The sequence below is a fragment of the Melanostigma gelatinosum genome, assembly GCF_949748355.1.
Source record: "Melanostigma gelatinosum genome assembly, chromosome: 14".
NCBI lineage: Eukaryota > Metazoa > Chordata > Actinopteri > Perciformes > Zoarcidae > Melanostigma > Melanostigma gelatinosum.
In genome coordinates this window covers 5,472,360-5,497,455 of record NC_136647.1, presented here as the reverse complement: position 1 = coordinate 5,497,455, position 25,096 = coordinate 5,472,360, and the positions used below count along the sequence as shown (strand labels likewise).

General features: G+C 40.2%; 1 protein-coding gene across 2 annotated transcripts; it reads right to left on the bottom strand.

Moving 5' to 3' along the window:
* Positions 1–1,585: 1,585 nt before the first annotated feature.
* On the bottom strand, positions 1,586–23,647 carry ttc3 (tetratricopeptide repeat domain 3). Of its 2 annotated transcripts, none has more exons than XM_079283509.1 (47): positions 23,550–23,647; positions 22,166–22,224; positions 22,023–22,068; positions 21,315–21,471; positions 21,120–21,201; positions 20,919–20,972; positions 20,154–20,286; positions 19,837–19,922; positions 19,573–19,667; positions 19,191–19,253; positions 18,986–19,040; positions 18,646–18,811; positions 18,185–18,215; positions 18,047–18,098; positions 17,729–17,759; positions 17,324–17,384; positions 17,000–17,081; positions 16,254–16,403; positions 15,716–15,796; positions 15,273–15,382; positions 15,058–15,184; positions 12,916–13,038; positions 12,734–12,832; positions 12,281–12,373; positions 12,100–12,164; positions 11,801–11,934; positions 11,260–11,580; positions 10,586–10,861; positions 10,455–10,498; positions 9,752–9,802; positions 9,578–9,657; positions 9,339–9,497; positions 8,419–8,971; positions 8,072–8,140; positions 7,358–7,507; positions 7,027–7,166; positions 5,846–5,914; positions 5,668–5,764; positions 4,885–4,988; positions 4,712–4,796; positions 4,489–4,590; positions 3,983–4,185; positions 3,678–3,792; positions 3,318–3,434; positions 3,013–3,105; positions 2,368–2,460; positions 1,586–2,131 (listed from the first exon to the last, which is right to left on the bottom strand). In XM_079283509.1, exons 2-47 carry the CDS (start codon positions 22,211–22,213, stop codon positions 2,021–2,023), a joined length of 5,256 nt encoding a protein of 1,751 aa, XP_079139635.1. In that variant the 5' UTR covers positions 22,214–22,224; positions 23,550–23,647; the 3' UTR covers positions 1,586–2,020. The 2 variants fall into 2 exon arrangements, with proteins under 2 accessions (XP_079139635.1, XP_079139636.1); XM_079283510.1 differs by having other exon boundaries at positions 22,023–22,065.
* Between the last annotated feature and the right edge of the window lie 1,449 nt (positions 23,648–25,096).

Genomic DNA, 25,096 nt, shown 5'->3' with positions numbered 1-25,096 from the left:
GCTCTCACACCTATCAGGAGTGTGAGAAAGAGAAACTATTGCTGTCACTTTTAATGCAAACAACCAATTTTTTTCTCATCACATCAGAAAACATAAAATAGAGCCATACATCCAAATACATAAATATCAATCCAGCACAGCATGTCTAACCTTTGTCCTCAAACCACGCAGGGCTACAAAATGGACGACCTCCTGACCTCTTACATCAGCCAGATGCTGACGACAATGACCAAACAGCGAACCACCCGGGGCAACAGCAAGTGAGCAGAGCGGCTGGAATGTACGGTCAATCAATCAACCAACCCGCCTCACACGTGCACCGTTTGAATGCATGAAAACAAAAAGCTCTTATTTCATACGTAACTGTGTGAATTGTTTCACAAAGTGGTTATCGAGGTGTCTGTGTCACTGTAATGCCAACGTTTTCATTTATGTCGTTATGTATCGGCCCTGTCTTAAAAAAACTCACCTGTTGCCTTTAAATGACCTTTTCCCACCTGTAACACGCCAATTTGGACGGCTTTCTCTCTGCACTATGATCACCGTGAACTGACCGTCAGGTTATCGGCTGTGCTATTTACACACCGTTCAAAGTTTGTAATCTCCTGCCATGTACAATAGTTCAACCAGCCAATTGAAAGGGCGGAATGAGAGATTGCAGATTGAAAAGGAACAGGTTCCAAATATAATTTGATTATTCCTCTTTTGGGGCAGAAACTATTTCAAGTGTAAATAATACACTTGGAGTCTGAATCATTGAAGGAAAGAAAGAAGAAAAACTTTTGAACGTTAGTGCACATCATTATGTTATCAGTTCATAATCTCTGTGCCGTTTGATAAAACAAGCTTTAAATGGAACTATTGTTTGAGACGGAATTCTGTTTTCTCAAATGCCGACAACAAAACGGTACTCTAGCCTCTTGCTTGATTTACAAAGACAAGAAATTATTAAAAATCTGATTTCTAATCCTTTTATAAAAAAAAAGAAAAAATCTGAAAATCCCACAGAAAACAAGTCGACTTGGTAGTTTGTCTTGTGGAGTAGCTTCGTCTTTTCATCCGTATTTATGCTCAGAGTTTACCAACCGGGCATCGAATAGTCACTTTTTACACCAAAAGTAACCCATCAGATCTGGTCGTGGCTTTTTCCTCTTTTTATTAAATAAAAAGCCAGTTTGACAGTGTGCAGTCAAATTTGGAATTATTAAGAGGAACAAGGCAATCTGGATTTAAATATAACCCAATGATTTTTTTTTATTATTACGTTTAATCATGCATGTGCACAGAAACAGACCGTATGCGTGCCACAGCAGTAGAGCATGTACACATACACGGTAGACGTGTCTTTTTTTCTAAATGTACGAACCATTAGATCAAGTCACAATCATAACACTGTTTTTGGACCATGTGACCACAGATCTTATGTAGACATGAATAAATGATATTTTGCAAATAGCATTTACTGTATATGTTTTCTTAAGTATGGGTTGCACAGTAACCTGAATGATTTTTGGAGCACGCTGAACATTCAGACATGAAATGGCTGAAAGTACTCTGACTTTATTCATGACATTTACAACCATACTATACTACAATACTTTTCATATTGTACCATTACATGCCAAACAATGACTTTTTTGAAATACTACACATATTCTATGTTTTTGTATTTTAACAAACTATGTACTTTTTCTAACGTACTATGATCTAACACTCTACTACGACATACTATACTAGGACTTTTTTCATGGATTTCTTCTACATACTATGACTTAAACATTTTTTGACATCCTATACCATGACTTTATTAACTTTTTCTGTGGACCATCTGAGGCGTGACAGACAAACATCTGACGGAGACGATCTCAAACACAAGACGCTTTAGTTTATTCAATTTGTAGAAACATCAGTTTGAACATCTTAACGATAAAACTATGGCGTTTTTAGTTTATAATGAAAATTGTGATAAAAAGAAATAAGATAAAAGCATATGTGTGATGGGAAGGTTAGGGTGGAATTATCACGGAGCTTGGCGTCTTCTACCAGACAGAGCGGGGAACTCTTCAGGCAGCAATGCGTGATCTCTGCAGGTGGGACAGGTGTTCTGCTCCTTCAACCACGACCTGATACACTGAACACGCACAATAAAAACACCTTTTTTATGGTCATACAAAGACAGAAAACATGTATTTCTTGAATTCATAAAAAAAAAAATTGCTTGAAAATCACTCAAGTCATTAAAAAAATCAATTAAAGGAGACTTAAAAACAAAAAAAGGTGAGATTTATATCAAAACATAAAACCCATGTTTAAGCTACAACAGGTGATTCAAAGGTACATGAGGCAGTTTGAAGAGTCTCTGCTCACCTTGTTGTGGAAGCTGTGTCTGCACAGCAGCACGCAGATGTCGATGGGATTCATGTCCTCGTGACAGATGATGCAAGGATCCCCGATGTTCAGCTGCAATCCACACACACACACACACACACACACACACACACACACACACACACACACACACACACACACACACACACACACACACACACACACACACACACACACACACACACACAGTCAGTCGGGTCCAAACTGGAGGACAGTGACTGAGTTCAACAAAAAGCATAACACTAAAGTGCAGCCTAATCTTTATCAGCAAGCAGCAACCTGCAGTGCTGAGAAATGAACCAACGCTTAAGTGCCAAAAACAGCAGTTCTTCAAAAGGCCACTAGAGTCTGGTTTCATGTTGAAATGCCCGGCCGTAGAGCAGACGGACGTGTTTAGAGCCTGGTGCAATAAATGGTCTCTACAGCTAATAACCCCATTAATGAAAACTGTATGGGGGTGAATGTTTTCAGGTCATGTTTTCTAAAATCAGAAATATGTTATAAGTGCTCTGTGACACAATCTAAAATCTACAGAAGCACAAAGAGAAGATTAAAAACACTGATAGCAAATCTTTGTTCTTTAACTCATTCATACTAACGGATGTTAGTTTCTTTTGGACTTACTGCGTTGGAGTGTGCCTCTTTCTTTAGTTCGGGTGGGTGCCAGACCGGGTAGGCGTGAGGCGGAGCGGTGTACTTGGCAGCTTTAAGCTTCTCCTGTGAGGAAAAGACGACAAAACAATCAACGTGATGCATTTTAAGACGAGGACTAACCAGACAGATCAATACGAGTCTTCACAGCCTATCGTAACAGAGGCCTCTGTCGGACAAACTCCAAATTACCACATTGGCCTGAACATTATGTGATGTTTGTGTTTTTGAAAGGCTAAACGCCAACAAAAAATACTTTCTCAGATAAAAAGACTTACCACGTTGGACTGCGTGTTGTCTCTCTTTTGCAGCCAGACCGGGGCGACCAAAGGCGGGGTGGTACACACAGAGGGAACCCCACGGGCCCTGCTCGCTTTGGCAGCTTTAGGCTTCTCCTGTGAGGAAAAGAAGCCAAAACAATCAATGGGACATGTTTTAAGATGAGACCCAACCTGGATCATCCATACTAGAGGTCTTCACAGGTCCGCGCAACAGTTGTGGCATAAAAATTCCAATATACAGGATTCAGAAATATATAATATAGCAGCAAACAGACTAGACTTGAGACTACATCTTTGTTTGGTAGAGAGTCTCGCTAAAATAAACATATTTTTTAGTTTAGACCTTTAAAAACCTACCTGATGGTCCAGGATCAGCTGAGTCACTCCACCGACCATGTCCTGCATCGTCATGCTGCTCAGGCTTCCACCGTTAGATGATCGAAACTCCTGGACAAACCTCATCAGGTCTGACCTGAACACAAACACACAATGCATTGTGTTCAATACGTGTAAAGCTGCCAGATTAAACGCTCAATGTTTCCCTTCTTCTGTTTGTGAAACAATAAAATGCATGATGTGTAAGAAAATGAGCATAAAAGCCACTTTTCTTCTAGTAGAAGGTCTGAAGTGTGTATAACTTGCCATTAGAGCTCCAGCGTTACCTTGTATAGTCGGGGAACATGCTGGTCAGGCGCTCTAAGGACTTGTCGTACACAGTGTTGTGTTGAGGCTCCAGAGTCCTGGTCGGAGGTTTGAGCTGAGCGGGAGGCTGAGCGGCCGCCGCTTCAGCTGCAGGCGGGGGGATGACCGGGGGGGCGCCATGGGAGGATGAAGATGGAGGAGAATACTCTGCAGCCGCCACAGACTGCAACATTAAGACAGGAGATGGTTACACTTCTAATTAGTGGTAAATAACCATGGATTTTGCAACCATTTCTAATATCTGAGCCATTTGATCCTGTAGAGGCGCAACCGAAGTAATAGCAGCTACTAAAGTAGCAGTTATTGTAGGAGTAGAAGTAGTAGCAGTAGCTATTATTGCTTATTTCGTATAAGGAATAATAATACGGTGTTTATTGATGATGATGATATGAAATAGAGAACAGCTGTACATTAAGCTAGTTAATAAGCGTGGTACATGTTGTGCTGGTCAGACTGGTTGTCTTACTGGTGCCGCTGGAGGCTCAGACTGTTTGTTGACGTCGACTGGAGGCAATTCACTGAGTCTTCTCCCGTTATTCACTTGATCCAGCCGCTCCTTGTACTGTGCCTGTGTAAAACATAAAGTCTTACTCAACATCTGGATTAACACATCAAAAGTCAAGGCATCCCAACATGGATCATTGATCCCGTAGCTTCTGTAGCTGCAACAAAGGAAATGACTCGCGTACCTCAGCAGTGGAGATCTTCTTTTCAACTTCTTGGACATTAACTCTACAGCTGTTCCTCGTCATTTCCAGGTCTGGGGTTGGGTATCTGGACACGGATGGAAGGACGTCGCACAATGAATAAATGTGACACCAACACAACAGGAATAAAAGCGGCGGTCTCACTGCTCTCTGACCTGTGAGCCGCTTCGTCCAGCTTGGTGAGCAGAGCCTTGCCGGTGGCGAGCTCTCTGTAGAGGACGAACAAATCCTGATCCCGACTGCTCTCCACCACCATCACCTGGAGGAGCAGAACGACGACGATCGAGTCATTTACGAAACTTAACGAGCGGTAGTAGTTTTAACAAAGTGTAAAGAGCCAGCGGGGCCTCAGGCTCAACCAGTCTGAAGAGAGGCTTGACGTATTTTGGATAAAAGACGCTGCTGTTTAAACATACAACTGTTCGCTTCTTATATTCATACGCATGTGTGAACTAATACTAGGGGTGTCACGGATCACAAACCTCACGGTTCGGATCATTTTTCGGATCAACAAAGAAAAGGGGAGGAAACAAATATAACTTTGCTTTCCATTTATTAATTAAAGAACTTCAAGAACACTTAAAGCAAAGAACTTTGGGCTATAGTCTTACATGAAAACAAAAATATTGAAGATGTCCAATTTTAAACAAAATGTAATAAATAAAAAAAACATTCAAGAATACTCAATTCTGAAATCCTCGTCCTTTCATCAATACTGAAAGAAAGAAACAGCCAGTGAGCTAGCTTCCACTGTTTACACTGAACAGAACTGCTCAGCAACAACTTGGGTCTGTGTTTACTTCCTGTCAGGTTATGCTATGTTAAAAGTACATTTGCGTGTATCTGAACATCTGTGTATTTTTCCTTTTAAAATATATTTCTTGGTGAATAGTAAAGTTTAGATATCGTACATTTTGTAATCTCACTGCAGGGCCTACCTGAGCTGCCCGAGACCTCCGGGTCGCCGATGTAAACGAGAGCTTACAGCGATTGATCTCATCATCCAGGCTCATCTTCTCAGCTGCCGACTGGTTACTGAAAGGAAACGACACGTTAACCAAAGAGTCGAGGATCTTTAGTTTCTGCTTCACCATCAACTCGTTGCTCAACACTTACCTCAACTCAAGGGAATCACTCAGCTTTGCGTCAAAGCTGGCTTTCTTCTCTCGGATTTTTCCGGAAAGACTGTGGATGAAAATAAGACACAAATATATAAATATAATTAGGACTCAATCATTACGTGATGCTTTGTGTTTACAGTATGTGACATCTGTACATACAACGGTCACGTTCAAGCCGCAACAATACATGAAGAAATAAATTCAGAACACAAATATATATTTGTCCCAGGTGATCATAAGTCACAAGTACTCATATATTTCATATTAGTAAAAGTAGCAGTGGAGAAATACTCTCCTACAAGTAGAAATTTGGTGGAAATTTATCATATGGTTCTTTTAGTTATAACTTGTCTCACTTAAACCTGCATATACCAGCCTAACCCTGTTCCCACGAAAAGGCTGGGAACCTGGCATTGGTGGGTGAAGCGGCCGACAACATCTGTGAGGGAGAGGGTGAAGGGAGAGGAGACGAGATAACGCGCATATATACTCTGCTTTGTCTTTTTATCGTGGTTAGACCTCCGAACCATCCGTGGGGAAAGAGCTCTATCCATTCAGCTGAATTTTGATTGAAGTGTCTGTTCATTAAATGTGTTTTAATACTTTAAGCAGTTCCATCGTGATTATTTCTCACAGAGGTTAAAGAAATTTTTTTTTTTTTTCCACCACAAACGTCCTGCATTCAAAAGTTCTTGTGTAAAAGAATTAGCTTCAAAATATACTTAAAATACCAAAAGTGCTGAATTACTATTGAATTATTGATGCATTCATGAGTTCATCACTTCTATGTTGCAGCTGCTTTGTTACTTTTCATCACTTCAGTCTGGAAGTACAGATAATAATACACAAGTACAATCAGCTAAAAGTACTTAAAAGTATCAAAAGGTAAAAGTGCTCATTATGCAGAATGGCTCCTTTCAAAGTGTTATATTATTATAATGTATTTTATTATTCTGTAGCAAATACATGTAAGAGTATTGTTAAGAGTATTTTAATACGGTAGTTCCTCAATGTGGAGCAAATTTGAGATACTTTATGTGATGCAATACAATACTACCCAGTATAGATCTAAAACACAAGTTCCAAATACATGTTGTGGGGTTATACTCAATTTAAGTACCGTACATCCAAATTCTACTCGAGTAAATGTACTTAGTTACTTTGCACCACTCTCACCTCCCGTGTTGCTCCACCAGATCCTCGATCGTCATCTTCAGGGCCTTCAGTCCTTCCTGGTTGGCCTTCTTCTCCTTCTGGTCCTTCTTCACCTCCTCTTCCAGTTTCTGCTGGAACAGCGCCAGCTCCTTATTGGTCACCTTGACGAGAGAAGACAGACAATAACAGATATTTCAGTTTTTGTTGTATTTTTCTACATTACGTTAGCTTATCGGTAATCCTTTGAGGTCTGTTGCATCTCCTCTTCTTGACATATCCTGTCACATTTCTCAGAATAAAGGTTTATTCTATCTTATAAACTCCCGATAATTGTGACTGCTTATGGACCTACTTGTATGTTGGCTGTGATCTTCTGAATGTCTTCCTTCAGGGCAGCGACGTCTTCTTCATGTCTCAGGTTGACTTTGTCGCAGCCTTTCGCCATCTTCTTGATCTGCTGCTCCAACTTCCTGTTGGTCTTCTGCTTTATGTTGATGTGACCCTGGAAGAACCAACGGAGGGAAAGCGTCAACTACAACACTCCGTAACAGGCAACAACTTCACACAGAGCTACACTGTGGATAAGCAGCCATGGAAAGTAACTAAGTACATTACCTCAAGTACTGTACTTAGTTACAAATTTCAAGGTACTAATAGTTTATTTGAGTGATCTCATTTTATCATACTGTCTACTTTAGTACATCTTAAAGGTAAATATTGTTATTTATACTCTACTTCAGTTACTTTTCAGATTTCAATTTTTCATCCACTTCTCTTCCAGTGGAAACCACGTATCTCCAGATGTGTTGATGTTGAATGCTTGTGATGAATGAAGTGTTGCTTTCTGTGTTGAGACAATCAGTCTACTTCTTAAGCTAAATAAATTTAAAAATCTCTTGGATTAGCTGGAAAAAGAGCAGTTTTTCTGATCTCTTTTTAGAGATGCGAGGTTCTCACAGGACAGTGACGCTACAGACATGCGATGATCTTATGGAATATGATGCATTGCTGTAGACAGCTCTACTTACACATATACAGGTAGTGCATGAAGTTATACTGAACTCACCCGGCAGCTCTCAAAACGCTTATGAATCTCTGTATTCACTGCAACACTCCTCATGGACTCCTGACACGTCTGAGACCAAAACAAAAAAAGAGCATTTCAAATGTCACCCACAGTACAGCAGACATTATTTATACTTTTACATATTTGATCTAGTTTATTTGGGGAGAGTCAATCCTTTAGATTTCAGTCCCGTCACCACACACAAATATATAAATATTGCAAAACTTTCATTGGTGGGCCATAGCAGCAATCACCAGTGTGTTGCGTACATCGGTAACAGACAGCAAACGGACATTTTAATGAAAATCTTTGAGATTACCACTTTAATTGAAATGTTTGGTATTGACCTGTACTTCTGCATGTTTCTTCAAAAAGCTTCCGTCAGTTGTCGTTGACGAGGTTTCTAAAAGTCCATCAAGCAGATCCAGATCCAGCTCCCCGTAGTCGTTCGGTAAAACGTACGGGGCTTCTGGTTGTCTGTCATCAAAAGTCCAACGGTAAAGCTCATCAGGCGGAGCAGGCTGGGAGCCTGTTACATAAGGATTCGGGAGGGCGTGATAGAAGTCAGTCTGTGCAGAAGAATAAATGTCCAGATAGCTCGTGAAAGCAGATTCACGGCGCTCGTCCAAACACCGAGGGTCCGAGCCGGGATCCGCTATTACATCCAAGTCGTCTAGACCGGCTCCGTGCACCGCCTGCTGCAGGGAAACGGCGTGCTTCGCCAGGCCGATGCACCTCCCCATCTTGATGAAGCGAAGGGATTCCAGGAGGAAGGCCTCAAAGCCGCCCGTTTCCTGGATCTTCAGCTGAGCCACGGAGGGGAAATTCCCCAGTTCACCCACCAGCAGAGGGTCCTCGGCAACCAGCGGGCCGTGCTCCTCCAAGATCTGAGCAAAGTAGCTGCAGAGAGACATTCAAACGTTCAAAATCAAAAAGGGAGAAGATGCATTAAAAATACGACAGAGTAGTGGAAGTGAAAGTACAGAAGTATTATCAACAAAATCCACTTAAAGTATCAAAAGTAACAGTTGTCACTATGCAGAATGTTATATCATAGTACACTATTGCATTATTCTGGGTAGATTATAAGTATAGTAATGCATCATATCATCTGATATGTAGAGAGTAACTATAGGTGCATATAAATGTAGTGTAGTAGAAGTATAAAGTTTCATAAAAGTGAAACACTCCAGAAGAAGCGTGTCATAATTGTACTTCCGGACGGTGCTTAGTTACATTCCACCACTGAACACCAGCGTGCACTTACTCGTACAAACTCTCTTTTGTTGGGTCGGGGTTGTTGTCCAAAATCTGTTTATCGTGACTTCTGTGTCTGGTGCTGTTGTACTGGTCCTCAAAATCGGCCACTTGCTCTCGGAGGTGACTCGGTACGCTGAACGGATGTTCACCGGGGTGAAGGAATGATCTGTCGACACCGAATTCTCAACGTTAGACATAGAAACTGTTGTTAAAATAAAATCTGTGCGTCCGACGCGGAGAACTTACAAAGAGTCGTCTTCAAATAAGTCTTGTTCCCAATCATCTCTCGGAGTCGGAGCTGTCATCTCAGACCAAACAATAACGGCCTGAACGGAAGAGGAGAGGAAACACATTGGATTCAAGCCGATAAGACATTTTCTCTTCACAGGCAACCCATCACACCCATAATCACTCTCTCACTTTTGTCTCTCTCTGTTTCTTTTTCCGGCCTCGACTCTTCAAAGGAGAATTCTGAAATTAAAACAAATTGAATTAGGGATCAGGAAGTTAAATCACGTTTAAGGCATTTGGGGAAATACACTTACAGGTATGTTCTGAGTGTAACAATGACACGTTGTGGTTTTATGGGATATAAATGAGATATAACATGTTAATGTGAGCACGTTTCTGTTACCTTCAGATGAAGCCTGGCTTTAAAGCAGCGTTCACCAAATTAAATGTGAGCCTTTTAACATCCCTTGTAATACCACATAAAATGAAATTTTATATATTTTCACTCTCATGCCAATAGGGTCAACAATACCTCCAAATATGTAAAATTAAGTGGAAGAAGGTATTGACATGGTCATATTTTTGAAAAAAAAGATTTAATGTCTCCCGACAGCACGCAACAAAAAAATATTTAAGAACTTTGTTTGAAATTTAGACTTTTAGGGGCCTTTTTTGTTGCCGACAGTACATAATTCAATGTTTTTTTAAGACTTTAAGACGTGCAGGCACTCTGTGCTAACCGTTTCCATTCGTTTCCAGTCTTTAAGCTAAGCTAACTGGCAGTAAAAATTTTCAGCTAGCTGGCATCTCATTTTACTCCAAAATATTGCCGAACTAGTCCTTTGAGGTTTAGCTCATACGACTAAAATGTAAAATGTTTCTGAAGACTTACATTTTGATTTTCATCAGACTTTTTTAAGACTGAACAATGTCCATCTGAAAAATAAAGAACAGGAAGTCAAATCATCTGCAACAAATGAACACGCCTTCGCATCACATGTTAGAAAAGTGAAATATACACACCCATCATATCGAAATAGTCATCCAGTATATGGTGGCAGGTGAGATATTCGTCCCTGTGCTCCTCTAGAGTCCAGATAAAGAGTCTCATGTCATGTGCTGGGGCTTGATTTAGGTATTCAGTCACCGTCAAGCCGGCGCTTGAAAAAAGCTCCGGCCTAGTCCCGAGCTTCTCTATAATCACGTCCTGCAACGGACCAAAGTTGAGCAGAAAAGCCAGATCCAGCTCCTCCAAGTGTCCCGCGAAGCGCTCAATGAAGGACTTTGCGGCATTCAGACCTAAAGAAATCAGCAGGGAGGTGGTGAGACTTCACAACACGCCGCTGACAGCAAAGTCCACAATTTTACATGACTTCTGTGTGCCACAAGAGCTTGATTGGGTCCAGTCAGAAAGATGAGAGCACTACTCTATATGTTGAATGGTCTCTCATGCTTTGAGACTATTACAAAGTCATGTTTACAAATAGTTTTTATTGGTATGAAGCGTTTGTTTTGTACGTGGGGAACAAACCGCTGTACAGTGGTTCAACTAGACTGATAATTGCAAGTGCAGAAAGAAACAAGAATCCCTCAGTTATACCGTTTTTAATCACCATAAACAGCTGATTACTGACTTTCCTTCAGTGTGCATCCTTTGCTCTCTGAGGATATTTAGGAGTAACATGATCAATGCTGACCTGCGTTGTTGAGCTGGAGCGCCCAGTTGCTGAGTTTGGGATCTATATCCAGACAGCCACTGAGTAGTTGTATTAGGACGCGAGCCCAAACCCGGTTCTTCCGCTCCAACAGCAGCTCAACGACGTCGCTCAGAGTCTCCAGCGGCTCCTGCTGCCAGTTCAGAATCCTCCCAGCTACCTGGTTCCCCCTCGAGGAGTCCAGCTCCAGCCAGGGCTTCAGACTGTCCATCAGGAGCGACACATGGAGGCCCTTCTCCTCTCGCAGCAGCTCCATGTTCTCGCTGATCTGCAGAAGAACTCTGTCCCTGTACAGCAGCCAGGCTGAAAATATATAAATGGACTGATCAACACTTGTTATTGGAAACGTTTGGATCACAAGAGTTGGAAAAAGTACCAAACTACAACCCATAAAACACTAACAATATCAGAGTAGCCTAATCTTTATCTGCCACCGAACAGACTGCAGGAAAAACGTGTTTAAACTGAATGAACAGAAGTGCAATGAAACAGAACTACATGTTGCTGATGTTAGCAGCCGTACCTTTCTGTTGACTGTGGGTTGCTGAGTCATCTTTCTGCAGAATCTCGTCGTTGATCGCCTGCTTTTCTAGAAAGGACTGCTTATGCTGATTCCTCTTGAGCTTGTGCTCTTCTCTTGATTTTAACTTCTTTAGACTGAAAATTGAAAAAGAGAAAAGGCGAGTTATTTAGAAACTAAGTGCTTGTCAATTAGTATATGATCCTTTAAAGTGGGCGTTCACTAACTGAACCAAACTACATCGTCATCACCGTCTTGTGGCCGACTAACTCCTGCAGCTACACGCAGTGACCTCGACTCACCTTGTGCATTTCTGATTCACTTTGAGCTTCTTCGGAGTCTGCGGTTTGGCGACGGGAGCGTCGAACTGGAGAGAAACAAGACTCTGGTCAACACTGATCCTGTGATTCATTCATTCATGAGCACAGCGACTCTGAATAGCTTCACCTCGCTGTGCAGAGAATATAGAATGCATCCTCTTACCCTACACTTCATCAGCCCTGTCGGACTAAAGATTTTGATATTACAGATTAGGCCGACGCAGTCTGGAGTCAAACACGGGTCTTGCAGGAATTCCTGCAACACAAAAATATATAATTTGAGACTTGAAGTAAGCAACAGCTCTCTCCAGAGTGAAACAAACACACTTTTTACTACTACATATCCATGACTTTGAGACACATTTAATGACCACACACACTGAAATGTCATGAAAAATTTAAATAAAAATAGAGTCCGGCCTTACCCCGCACAGACAACAACGCAGTTGACGTAACTGCTCTGCCCAAACGCAAAGTATTATTTAACCAATATAGATTCTTCTCATTCGATCTGAACCACATATTATACCGGTATTAATGAAGATCATTTTCATGACTTTTCCCGGTTCTTCGTGACCTGTAGAAACCCTGCGATCAAGGAATACATGAAATGTACCTTTTCATTCTTATCAAAGGATGATGTCTTGAGGGTCTTCCAACAGGCGGTGTGGTATTCAACAATGCAGCTCTTACAGCAGCATATTCGAATGAAGCCCTACATAAAAAAGGCATATGCTTTATAAAAACAATAATTATTAACCATAACTTATCTGTCTGTGTTTCACGGCGGCCGCTTACCTTAAAATCTGGGTCAGTTAAGTAGATTTCAGCTTTCAAAGGGACAAGGCATTTCTCTAGTCGACAAATGGCAATAGGAATAGGAGGAAACCTGCACAGCTCTATAGCATGCTCCAGAATTTCCTAAAAAAAGAAAAGATACAAGTAGGGAAAGTAGAGAAATGTCAGCCATAGATACAGTATGTTATCAGACTGCTGCCAAGTGATTTAAGCTCTGATAAATGTTTAGATATAGATTAAATGAACAGGATATCGGCCTGACTTCATCAGAGACGTTCCTTTTGTGCTACTTTTATATACTTTGTTGTATTGTGTTTACTATATGTTTTTTATTCTATTAATTTATATATCTTTAATCTCTGTCTATAGAGTCTAATCAGTGTGAAACTCGGTTTTATTCCTCCTCCAACTAGTCAAGTTGTGATTTACTATCATGTCTGTCCAAAATGTCATTTCATCCTATTTAGCATATCAATTCTCCGGTTATGGCCAAAAATGTGTTTTGTGAGGCCACAGTGACCTTTAAACACAGAATCTAATCAGTTCATTCTCATGTCCACAGTTTACGTAGATGCATGTGGCAAATCTTGGGCCTTCCTGACATATTGCATTCACGAGGACCATACGTAACCCAGAAACACAATTCCTCCGACCACTATCACTGACATGAAGCCATAAAAATCTGATCACATACAATACAGTTACTGAGGGTGTGTATTACATAAACAATGTCCAAACACTCACATGCACATATACAATCTCTTAAAATGGATACAAACAAAGACCTAAGATGACAAGTGGTGTCACGGATCACGGATCGATCAGCCCTCGCGGTTCGGATCACTCGTGAACCGCGGATCAATCGAGTATTTCTTTTCTTTTCTTTTTTTACAGCGTAATCATCATAGTTTGTAATAAAGTTCTACTGCTGCTGTTCCTTTTCAAGTAACAAGTCCCCGAATATCAATGCAGAGTGTCAGTGAACAGATATAAAGCAGAAGTGTGTTCACGTGAACGGAGCAGGTTAGAAGCATATTTTTTTCCATGACTTTTCCAGGCCTGGAAATAACCATTTCAAAATTCCATGACTTTTCCAGGTTTTCCATGACCGTACGAACCCTGCATGGCAAGCGGAGGAATGTCAGAAGCCGCGGCGTCATTTAAGTCGCAAGTTTGGGAGCATTTTGTCTTCCCTGTAACGTATAATGACGGATGAGGGTGGTGGACAAAGCGTTACGGTATGTAGGCGTTATTTAAAGAGACACACGACAACGGCAAAACATCGGCATGTCCACACATACGGCATGTACACACTCCGGTGTAGAAAACAAAGGATTTCTAACTCTGGTTAAAATGCTTGAGCCACGCTACGAAATCCACTCACGCACCCACTTCAGTGTGAAACTGTTCCAGGCGTCTATGAGAAGGAAAAGACTAGAGACCGCTTTCACCACGGCGCAGTGATTCTTAGTCCGGTGCTGTAGACACGCCCCCTCTGTGAGAGTCACACACACACACACACCTGGGGCAGGTGCTGTAGACACGCCCCCTCTGTGAGAGTCACACACACCTGGGGCAGGTGCTGACAGAAGTATCAGAGTGAAGCTAGACAGGCCCAATAATATTCCAGTCACCACAGAAAGGTCGACCCTCTCCCCAGACAATGGCGATATTCTCATCTTTTTGAAAATAATGTCACAGTAACGGTAAACATTGTGTATTTGAAGGGCATAACCTGACAGGAAGTAAACACAGACCCAAGTTGTTGCTGAGCAGTTCGGTTCAGTGTAAACAGTGGAAGCTCACTGGCTGTTTCTTTCTTTCAGTATTGATGAAAGGACGAGGATATCAACATACCTCATGTTGCACTTAAACTTAACAGAATTCTTGAATGTATTATTTTTATTTATTTATTTCATTTTGTTTTGTTTCAAATTGGACATCTTCAATATGTTTGTTTTCATGTAAGACTATAGCCCAAAGTTCTTTGCTTTAAGTGTTCTTGAAGTTCTTTAATTAATAAATGGAAAGCAAAGTTATATTTGTCTCCTCCCCTTTTCTTTGTTGATCCGAACCGTGACTCCTGAACCGTGATCCGAACCGTGAGGTTTGTGATCCGTGACACCCCAAATGACAACATACCTTGAAATACTCCGGCAGTGTCTCTTTGACGATGTCTTTTGTTAAAGGCCACGTGAGTTTACCCGGGGTTATCTGATTCTTCACCGTCTGCAGGGAATCTGAAAACTGCTCCAGGGCGAGTGCAAACCTGTCCACAGAGGAAAGACCGTTTTTCAAACAACAAAAGGGTGTGGACTCAATCGCACAACGTCAGCAAAGACTAGAAGTCACCGTACCTGTTCTCTCTGAGATACACCCTGCCGACGGCATAGTAAACCAGACACTGGAATGTCCTCTCCTCGAAGGATTTGATCTTATCTAGAAGTCTCTGTGCTTCTCCGAGTTCCTGTGTTGAACAAAGGAACCACACATGTAATGGCTGCTTCACAGGACATTCAATACCCAAACAATGTTATCTACAATTTAAATGATGAAGTTATCGTGTTCATATAAAACCAGCTCGACTGTTCCCCAAGTACAAATTAACAGCAAGCCTTTGTGGCAGGAGATGAGAAACCTTTGAACAGTTGTGTATCTTATAATTTCTGTGTTATATATTTACTATTTTCTGTTGTACACTAAGAATCAACAAAATGTATCCTCATACATCGGTAGAAACTCTGATACGGACTGCTTTGGCCATTCAGGCCTAACACGCCTACACGGACCCATAAGTTACCTCAAGCTGGCCGATTTCTGTCAGAGCTGAGGCGAGACCGTACAGCAACAACAGCTCATCCAATGTGGAAAGACCAAGATCCTGAGAAAGCAGAACGAAAACAAATGATGTCTTTTAAAGCTCAATGCAAATCTGAAATCTAACAAAACAAAGTAAAGGTTGTTTTCACAAACAAAGAAACACGCAAGATGCATTTTAATGTTAAACTGGATTATATCTTCGTACAACAATGCATTCATTTCATACTCATCGGTTTTTAAAATCTTCATCTGCAAAGTAACTAGTAAATAAAGGACTCATAAATATGGTGGTGTCAAAAGTACAATATCTGCTTCTGCAATTAAGAGTAGAAGGTTGCACACAATCAAAACACTCAAGTAAAGTACAAGTACAATACTTAAAATACTATTCTGCACCAAAATAAAAAAGGGTGCACCCAAATCATGTGCAGGTGCGACCAAAGTTAGTCTGGAGCCCTGATTTATACACATACAGGACATTGTGCTTCAGTGTAAAGTGCTCATCAGTGGTGTGTTACCTTGGGTGTGCTGGTTTCCACAAGGACCAGCGCCTTCCTGAAGGCCTGCTCCGCATTGCGGCTGCGTAGGTCGGCCAGAGCCGTGTGCGCGTCCTCCACCATCGATCTCAACTCGTTACACTTGTTGGATTCATCGTCGTCTTTCTGGTTCTGATCGGATAAAAACACATCACAGAGCAGGTCACGTATCTTCTTTAATGATGATTTTACAACTTTAAAGCTCCATTTGGATGTTCTAAAAAGTTAAGATGCTCTTAAATGCAAGCTATTAACACACAGAACGCTATAAAAGGTCTGCAATGAACAACAAACAGCCTCTGTGAGCTCAAGTGCAAGGATCTGCAGGGTTGAGTGTCTCTACTGATGTTCCCTTTGAGACAGTGTGCTGGAAGTCTTCACACCAGACTCATGACTACAGACATGTCGGTCACATGACACACACATTATTATATTAATTGCCCATTTTTCCCATTATTATATCAATTGCCCACTTGCCCCTACATTATTAATTATTATATTAATTGCCCACTTTTCCCGTTTTTATGTGTATTGAACGTTCCTATGTGTATTGAATGTTTTATTGTTTTATTGTTTTATGTTTGCTTGCACTTTATGTTCCACCGTGGGAGAGTGGGAAACGTAATTTCGATTCCTTATATGTCCTGACATGCAAGAAATTGACAATAAAAGCTACTTTGACTTTTGACTTTGAGAAGCAGAGCACGACATGCTAAGCACAGCCGTACCTCCTCTTCTGACTGGTTTATGTTCTTTGGTTTCTTCTTTGGTGTGCTGGGCGCTCCTCTCCCATTCTTTGAAGAAAGCTCACTGAAAGCACAGAATGTTTAAATCAGTTGACCAGTCTGAAGGGAAACATTCTTTGACCTCAGATAACAGATAGATCAATTAAAACAAGCCACAATGTTGATTCTTATCATTATGTTTTCTGTACTCTGAGCAGCTGGAACAGTCTGCCTGAGGATCTGAGAAGTGTGCAAAATGTTAAATGTAAACTTAAAACCTACTGATTTAGCCAGGCTTCTGATTTTAGTAAAGGTGTTTCCACTAACCTTTTAGATGGTTTGGAGTTTTTAGCACCAGCATCTGACTGTGCAGTCCTCTCATTTTTGACTGGAAACAGAATATTAGTCAATAAGTTTTTTAAATGTCATAAACAAAACATCTTCACTTTAATGTGCAGGTATTTAACTCCACAGACATAAAGAACAAAACAGGACAGAATACAAACAGACTGCTTGCTAATAAACATGGATGTAAGACGATGCAGATTTAAAACTTGCATTCAGTGAGTCAACACAGGGCACTTTAAAAACGTGTATTTAAGGATATGAGACGCCTACTGTGGACACTCTAGTACACAAATAATAATCAGCTTGTATGCGTTGGACAACCGAGAGACACCACGACCAGGATCTGAACCCGGGTCAGAAAGAAAAGTGTCAGAACAAACTCACCTGGTGTCTTTTCCAGTTTAACTTCTGTGACCTGCCGACACACAAGTTAATTATTAACGAAACTTCAGCTAAAGCCACACAAATATAGTGTCAATGATTCAATCATGTTCTAAAAGCCGGCTGTTCACACCGACAAAACTAAAGAATATTTTAATCATCAATCTGCAGATCTTTTTGTATTTATTTATCCGTTTTGTGTGGAGGATTATGTTTTATTTATAATATAAATAAAACATAATAAAAGAAGATATTATCTTCTTTGACCTAAAATAATGAAGGATGCATTACTGACAGCCTCTAATGGACACGTTCACAAACCGTAATCTGTGGAGTAGCATCACTCTTTTTCACTCTGTTGGTGCTCTCTGGTCTGTAGGGAAAAAAATGAATCCATAAGTTTATCAGCATGTAAACAAGCAAGTTAAGTTGTTTAACGTGTACGAGGTACACGCGTACCTTTTACTCGGGGTTTTCTTAGGCTGGACAGCTGAAATCAAAGCACATAAACACAGGTTTCATTGATGGAGGGGATCATTTAACCCAGACTTGAGGCCAACTAGGTATTTGTCCTCCATGATAAGCAACAATCAGGTCTTAATTATACCTCAAAAGACAGACACTTCAATTTATAAAGGAAAAACAAACCGTCAACAAGAAAAAGCTTCAAGGTGTTCAGTTGCTTTTCTACCTTTGACTTTTTAACTGTATCAAAATGAGAAGACGTGGACTTCCTGAAGTAGAGAGACACTCAAAGGTATCTTGTAAACACATCGTATAGTGTGTACTCGTGTGGAGGCATTACAGATGTGCTTTTAGATCTCTGGGAATCCCGCTCTTCCGGGTACTTTTGCCGTTTTAAATGGATCAAAACTAAGATTGAAGGTGCTGCTGTGAGCATGACAGAGCAGTGAAAGTACCTTTGGGGTCCGGCATCAGCAGTTCAGCGAACTTCAGGTGTTGTTGTTCCAAGTCTTTAAATCCCTCTTGGTCGTCTCTACACAGACACTGGGCCATTAAGTTGGCGTCAATCGCCTTTTTGATCTCTCCCAAGAAGAACAACGCCTCACAGTAGCGGTAGTGACCCTGCAAACAACAAACACGCCTCAACGTCTCGCTCTTGAAATAACAGTCCTTGAATCTGTAGCCGACCACACCGAGGACCGTGCGGTCCTTAACGCCCGTGTGATAAATGTTGGATAATGTTCTCCGTTACATTACTACATTCGTGTTGACTGGTTCATACAAAGAGATTAGTACCTTTGCCCAGAGTGGTTTTATCAGAGTAGCACATTTTCCATCACCAACCGCTTTTCTGTAAAATGTTTAAAGTCATATTTGGGTTAAAACATTTCTAGTAAACTCTGATAAACAGCAGCATTCACTCGTTCTCCAGTGAGACGTGTACGACAGACTCACTCACATCTTTCAAGGTCAAAATAAGTAAGGACTAACTGGTACTTACAGATATTTCTTAGATCGGATATGGCATAATGCTCTGTTTCCATAAACTATGTGGTTGTCAGGGCTGGATGGAGAAAATATATATAAGTTTAGTTACAAAAGGTACACAGATTTACCAAATTACTAGTTACACCTCTAGAATCTAATACAATGACTCTTCTTTGTGAAACTTGTGTTATTTATCGTTTAATCAGCTCTGGTGGCCGTAGTTCGAGGTGGTTTTGTATTTTATTGAAGTGTTTCTAATAATCTGCATCATTCATGTCGTAATCAAATAGAGTGTCAACAAAAACTAAAATATACCCAAGAGTCACAAAGATAGGGCCGTAATATTTGATAGTGTTACTGGACATTTTAAAGATAGTGTTATAATATTAACTTACTAAAATGTGATGGCTTTGGAATAAAACTTAACAGCATCTTCATACTGCTTTTTCTCAAAGTTTTCATTTCCTTTCTTCTTCATTTCGTCACTTTTCTGGACGAGGAACAAATATATTATATTTCCTCAGGTACAACACAACCATTTAAGGACAATAGAGCTTCGTGCCGACATATTTTATTTGAACATAACATATACGTAATGATCGGTCCAAATACAAAACATAAAAGCAAATAAATCCAGAGAGACCACGTTGTCGTCTTACCTCTATTAGATACTCGGCCGGTCGAGCAGTCAGTGACTTCATCGTCCTTTCAAAGTGGGAACCCATTTCCTGAATATACTTAGCAACTGATTGAAAGCAAGAGACAAGTGTGTGTGTGTTAACTATCAACATACGACTTCTAACAGGCATCAGTGTTAGCACAACTCCTCAAACACTGTTTATATGGGTTGTATAATATGAAATTTGATAGTTTAAAATAGAAAATGGAATAAACTGGTTTTCCTCTTTGTGTTGGATGTTCTTAGAAATGTCTTGCGAGTAACTTGTCAAAGACGTTGAATGGTTTTGTATCTTACACTCTGTGAAGATGAGGTGCAGGGCCGTGTGGCACATGTGTGTGTGGCCGAGATCCATGACGCGATGGCGAATATTGGGTTCTCCAGTTCGCTCCAACCACTGTAAGGCGTCATCCAAAACCCCCGAGGAACGCTGACGGTACAAAGTCAGAGAACGTTGTCAAAGAGAGGAACATTCAGCCGTGTATATTGACTACAGAGGCAATGACACAACAACTGGGTATTCAACTGTGTGATGTTTTTGACTGTTGGTTGCATTGGGCAATTGTTGTAGATACGGAAACAGTGGAAATTTCTAGGGTTGCACCAATCTGATGTTTTCTCTCTCAAAACCTCAACCCGATCTGCTACCAGTGCCTCTTTTTTCCCCAAATTTAAAATCAACACAACAATACAGTGTAAGTTCTCAAAGCTACAGCGTGGATGACACAACTATGTATAGCTACTGCCCAATGATCCCAACATCAGATTGGATGTGTAACAGCTCCTTGAAATTAAAAGACACACACACACACACACACACACACACACACACACACACACACACACACACACACACACACACACACACACACACACACACACACACACACACACACACACAGTTCACTTTTGAACTGCATTGAATGTATGGAGGTGTAATACAAGTACATTTCATTCTGATATTATTAACCAAAAGCTAGCCATTGTTTGAAGTACCTTTACTCATACTCATTGAAAACCTCTTCTATGTTCAATGTACACAATCACTTATTCCAGACTTACCAAGTTGAACATGTTGCTTATCAAGACAACCTGCTTAGTCTGGTCCCTTTTCACCTGGAACAGAGACATGTCATGTCAAAAAACTTGCATACGTAGAGAGCTTTCCTGCATTATGATCCGAAACAAAACTTTTGGTTTCAAATTCAAGTTCCAATGGTTCCGTGGTCAACAGTCGAGTGACGTACTACGTAATCAACTTACGGTTCCTCTCTCCAGGGCTCTGAGGATTGCCTCCACTATTTCTATCCTGTTCAGGTTCTTCAGACTTATTTCGTCACTGCCACTAGAAGGGGAAAGTTACAAACTCTTTACCAATGTAAACATTGACGATTAAAAGTGTTTTTAATTGGGGGGGTTTTAAACAAAAGTTCAGATCCCATTGACAAGTGTTCTTACTTCGAGGTCAGACCTAATTGTAAAGCCCAGCAAACAGTCGGGCCCGACTCTTCACGTTGCAGCAGAATTGGAAGCCAGAAAGCACAGATTCTCATCCGCTGCCCGGCGTCTCTTCTGGTCTCAGCGGTGATAAGAACCCATCGTTCAAACGACTCATCTAAAGAAACAAAAACATGCAGAGAACACGCACTTAGTTTCACCGAGCTGAGAGCAGCACAGAGAATTTACCATCTGCTCTGCATCCTACTGGCAGGAATTAATTTTTTATAAGTATAACCACATGTCTGACGTAACCGAGTAGGATAATAAAGAATGTGGCTCTCGAGGTCATAAAGAGGGCCCTCCTGGGTGAGTAACAGGGAAGTGTATCGTTCTATTGTAATGGAAACGGTTGAAAGGGGAGAGCAGCTGAGATTCTGGAACAAGCTCAGTTCCTGTTTCAGGGCGTGACTCTCCGTACAAACAACTCACTACACAGTAGTCTGATGGTCACAGGCCTGTCTCAACAGAGTTCACAGTCACACATCTATATCTTTATTTATTTGTGTGTGTGTGTGTGTGTGTGTGTGTGTATATATATATATATGTATGTATATATATATATATATATATCAAAGCATGCTGATACTGTCGTATAATAACAATGCTACAACATTGTAGCCCTAGATATCAATATGAATGGTGTATTAAGACGCATGTGCTCCTCACCAGATGGACGGAAGGCGACGATTGTGTCATTTGTGGTCAAATACTTCTTGAGAGGAAACAAAAAATGAGCATCAGTGACATTTGTACAGACAACAATATGTTGGCTAAACGCTCTCATTCTAATTATTGGTTCAATAACTCACCCGGCCTCTACTGTCCTCCCAGTCATAGTCAGAATCCGAATCTGACATTGTGTCCAAATCTGTGAGAATATTTGCATTAAATCACTCAGATCTGTTCCATGACATGCAGCAGTGAGTTAGACTTGAATGTTGCAGGTTGTTGAATGAAAATCAATTGCAAAATATATAATAAACTAAATTCTGTTTTAGCAAACATCATGGCTGTGTGTTGAGAAGTCTCCTTCTCACATTAAATAAACTATTTTAAAAGCCTCTTGCATCAGCTATAAAAATGCATCTTCACAAAGCTGAAAACAGGGCTGTTATTCTGAGCTCCTGAAAAATTGACTTTTTAGAGATACGTGGTTCTCACAGGACAGCAACACTACAAACATATCATGATCTTATAGAATATATGATGCATTGGTGAAGATTAAACTACCCGACAGAAGTTAAAATGAGCACAACCGTAATAGTCTACAGCAGTAAAATGTAACATACACATTAATGTAGCAGTAATAATCATCCATAAACTTTATAGATGATTGTAAAATACTGACATGGAAGATTTTACTGCACAATGAGCACTTTACTTTACGTACATTTTGCTGTTACATACTTTTACTTAAGGTTTTGAATGCAGTGCTTCCACCTGTAGAATAGTATTTTCAGACTGGCATTAGTAATCATACTTAAGTAATAAAGAATTTAAGTACCTCCTCCACCACCACTGTACACCTCTGTGTATTGTCCCTTCACATGTTTAACCAAAGTTAAGGTGTGGTCCATTTTAAAAAACGAATAACTTGCAGTAACATTACTCATGTGCGGGGAGTGTTTCGTTTGGACACAAACGAAACACTCATACCAGAGTCACGGTGATGACGTCATCATGGTTGGGGGTCCAGCAAACAATTTTTAAATAGTGTGCATATATATATATATATATATATATATATATATATATATATACACACACACATACACACACACACACACACACACACACACACATTTTAAAACTGTTTGTACGAAATAATACCTCTGGGGAATGCCGTCAATTTTTGCGAAACGCAGCTCATCGATTGGTTATAATGTTAGCATTGTTAGCCCATTAGCTAACCTCTGCGTAGACGGTATTGTTGTTATAACCCTGTCACTATGTAGACTACAGTGCGAAGTGTGGACGTTATCTACATTAAAACGTTGTGTTGGGAATATAGGTTGGTCTACTTTGTTATTTTGTCTGATAACGTGGCTTTGGTTTAGTAGCAAACTAATTAACGCTAGTTGTTTTTATCGCGAGGCAAAACACCCGCGAGACGAGCCAAGACTCACTCACACGCGTTAACATCCGCGAGTTTAACAAAACACATTTATGTAATAAATAAAAAACAACACATACCGTGTGATATTTATCGTGTAAACACCTTAGGTGTGCTCTGTTGTCCTGTTCATGTTAAGAGTGCGGAAGTTAAAACTGTTCACGTAGTTCACGCAACGCCGCGTGTAATCAGAGGGAAGCTCGCGCGACGGGACGGGAGCGGTTCAAAAAAACGCCTCCTCTTCTTCTTCTTCTACTACTGCGTTTCCGGTGGGCTTCAAACAACGACGCGTCAACGTCGCCTCCAGTGGTCAGTAATTTCTTGTTTTTATTTTTTAATATATTTTGAAGGGTGAGGCAGTGGAGTGGAAAAAACTGTGGTGGAAAGTAACTAAGTACATTAACTCAAGCATTGTACTTAAGTACAATTTTGAGGTACTTGTCCATTATTTACATATTTCCAGTTTTTACGACTTTGGGCCTAATTCTAATCAACTAGATGCATTTTACATATTTAGTTTGGCTGCTTTTTGCAATAAAAACAAAAACTATATGCTTTTATATGATCCAGCACTATACTACGAATCTACCAGTAGTATCTAAAACTAGCTCCACATTGATGAACGTAAACATGCTCTTACATGTATGTGCTAGTGATACAAATATAATATTCTATAATAATATAAAACTGTGAATGTAGTAATTCTTTGTAGTAATTCTAATTTTTTTTTTATTCAGATTTAGACTTTTACTTGAAATGGAGTAATTTTTGACTGTGGTATTTTTACTTTTACTAACATGTAAAGGATCAGAGTACTTCTTCCACCAATGATGCACAATTTCTTTCTACTATCACAGACTTTGACACTACAGAAATAGGTTAATACTTTAATGTTTCCCCCTCATATGTTTGTCATTTCCATGTGTTATATCGACCAGTTTGTTTTGAAATATGTACATTCGTTTTGTCTCAGACTCTGAGCCAGAAATCTGAATTTCAGTAACACTTACGTACACCAAACTCTCCAGTGTCATTCCTATATTCTGAAGGTTTTTACAGAGGGGTTTGTTCATATATAGCCTGATAAAACTTGTAACACAAAAAAAACAAAGTAATCAACTGGGAAAGTTTCATGGTGATTTCTGTTAGTTTGTAACCTATTATTATCTTGTATACCTATTTTCAAGCATGTAATTTATGTTGATTCTGTGCTAAATGCTGTAATATTTAGATAAGTGGCCCTTCCCATCTAAATTCACAAGCATTATTATTTACACAAGTTTTGATAATGACGGTATTAACATAATCCAGTCTTATTAACAATGTAGCTTTATACTGTTAATATTAAGAGACATTTCTTTTTTAAGGGATTTACTTCAGGTAACTCTCATTAGAGCAGCATAAAGATGATTTGAAGCAGAAGTGATTTAATATATTTTTCAGTAACAGAAATACAGTGAATTAAAGCAGCAGACAATGCTCACAGTTCATTTCTGTTTAATTTGTCTTCAGCTCAAAGTCGTCCTTCTGCCTGAGGAGGCCCTGGAAGAATTTCTCAGGGTACAGGAAAAAGTATCTGTTCCGCTCCAGGTCCTGAGCATTAATGATACGAGTCACCAAAGCTTGT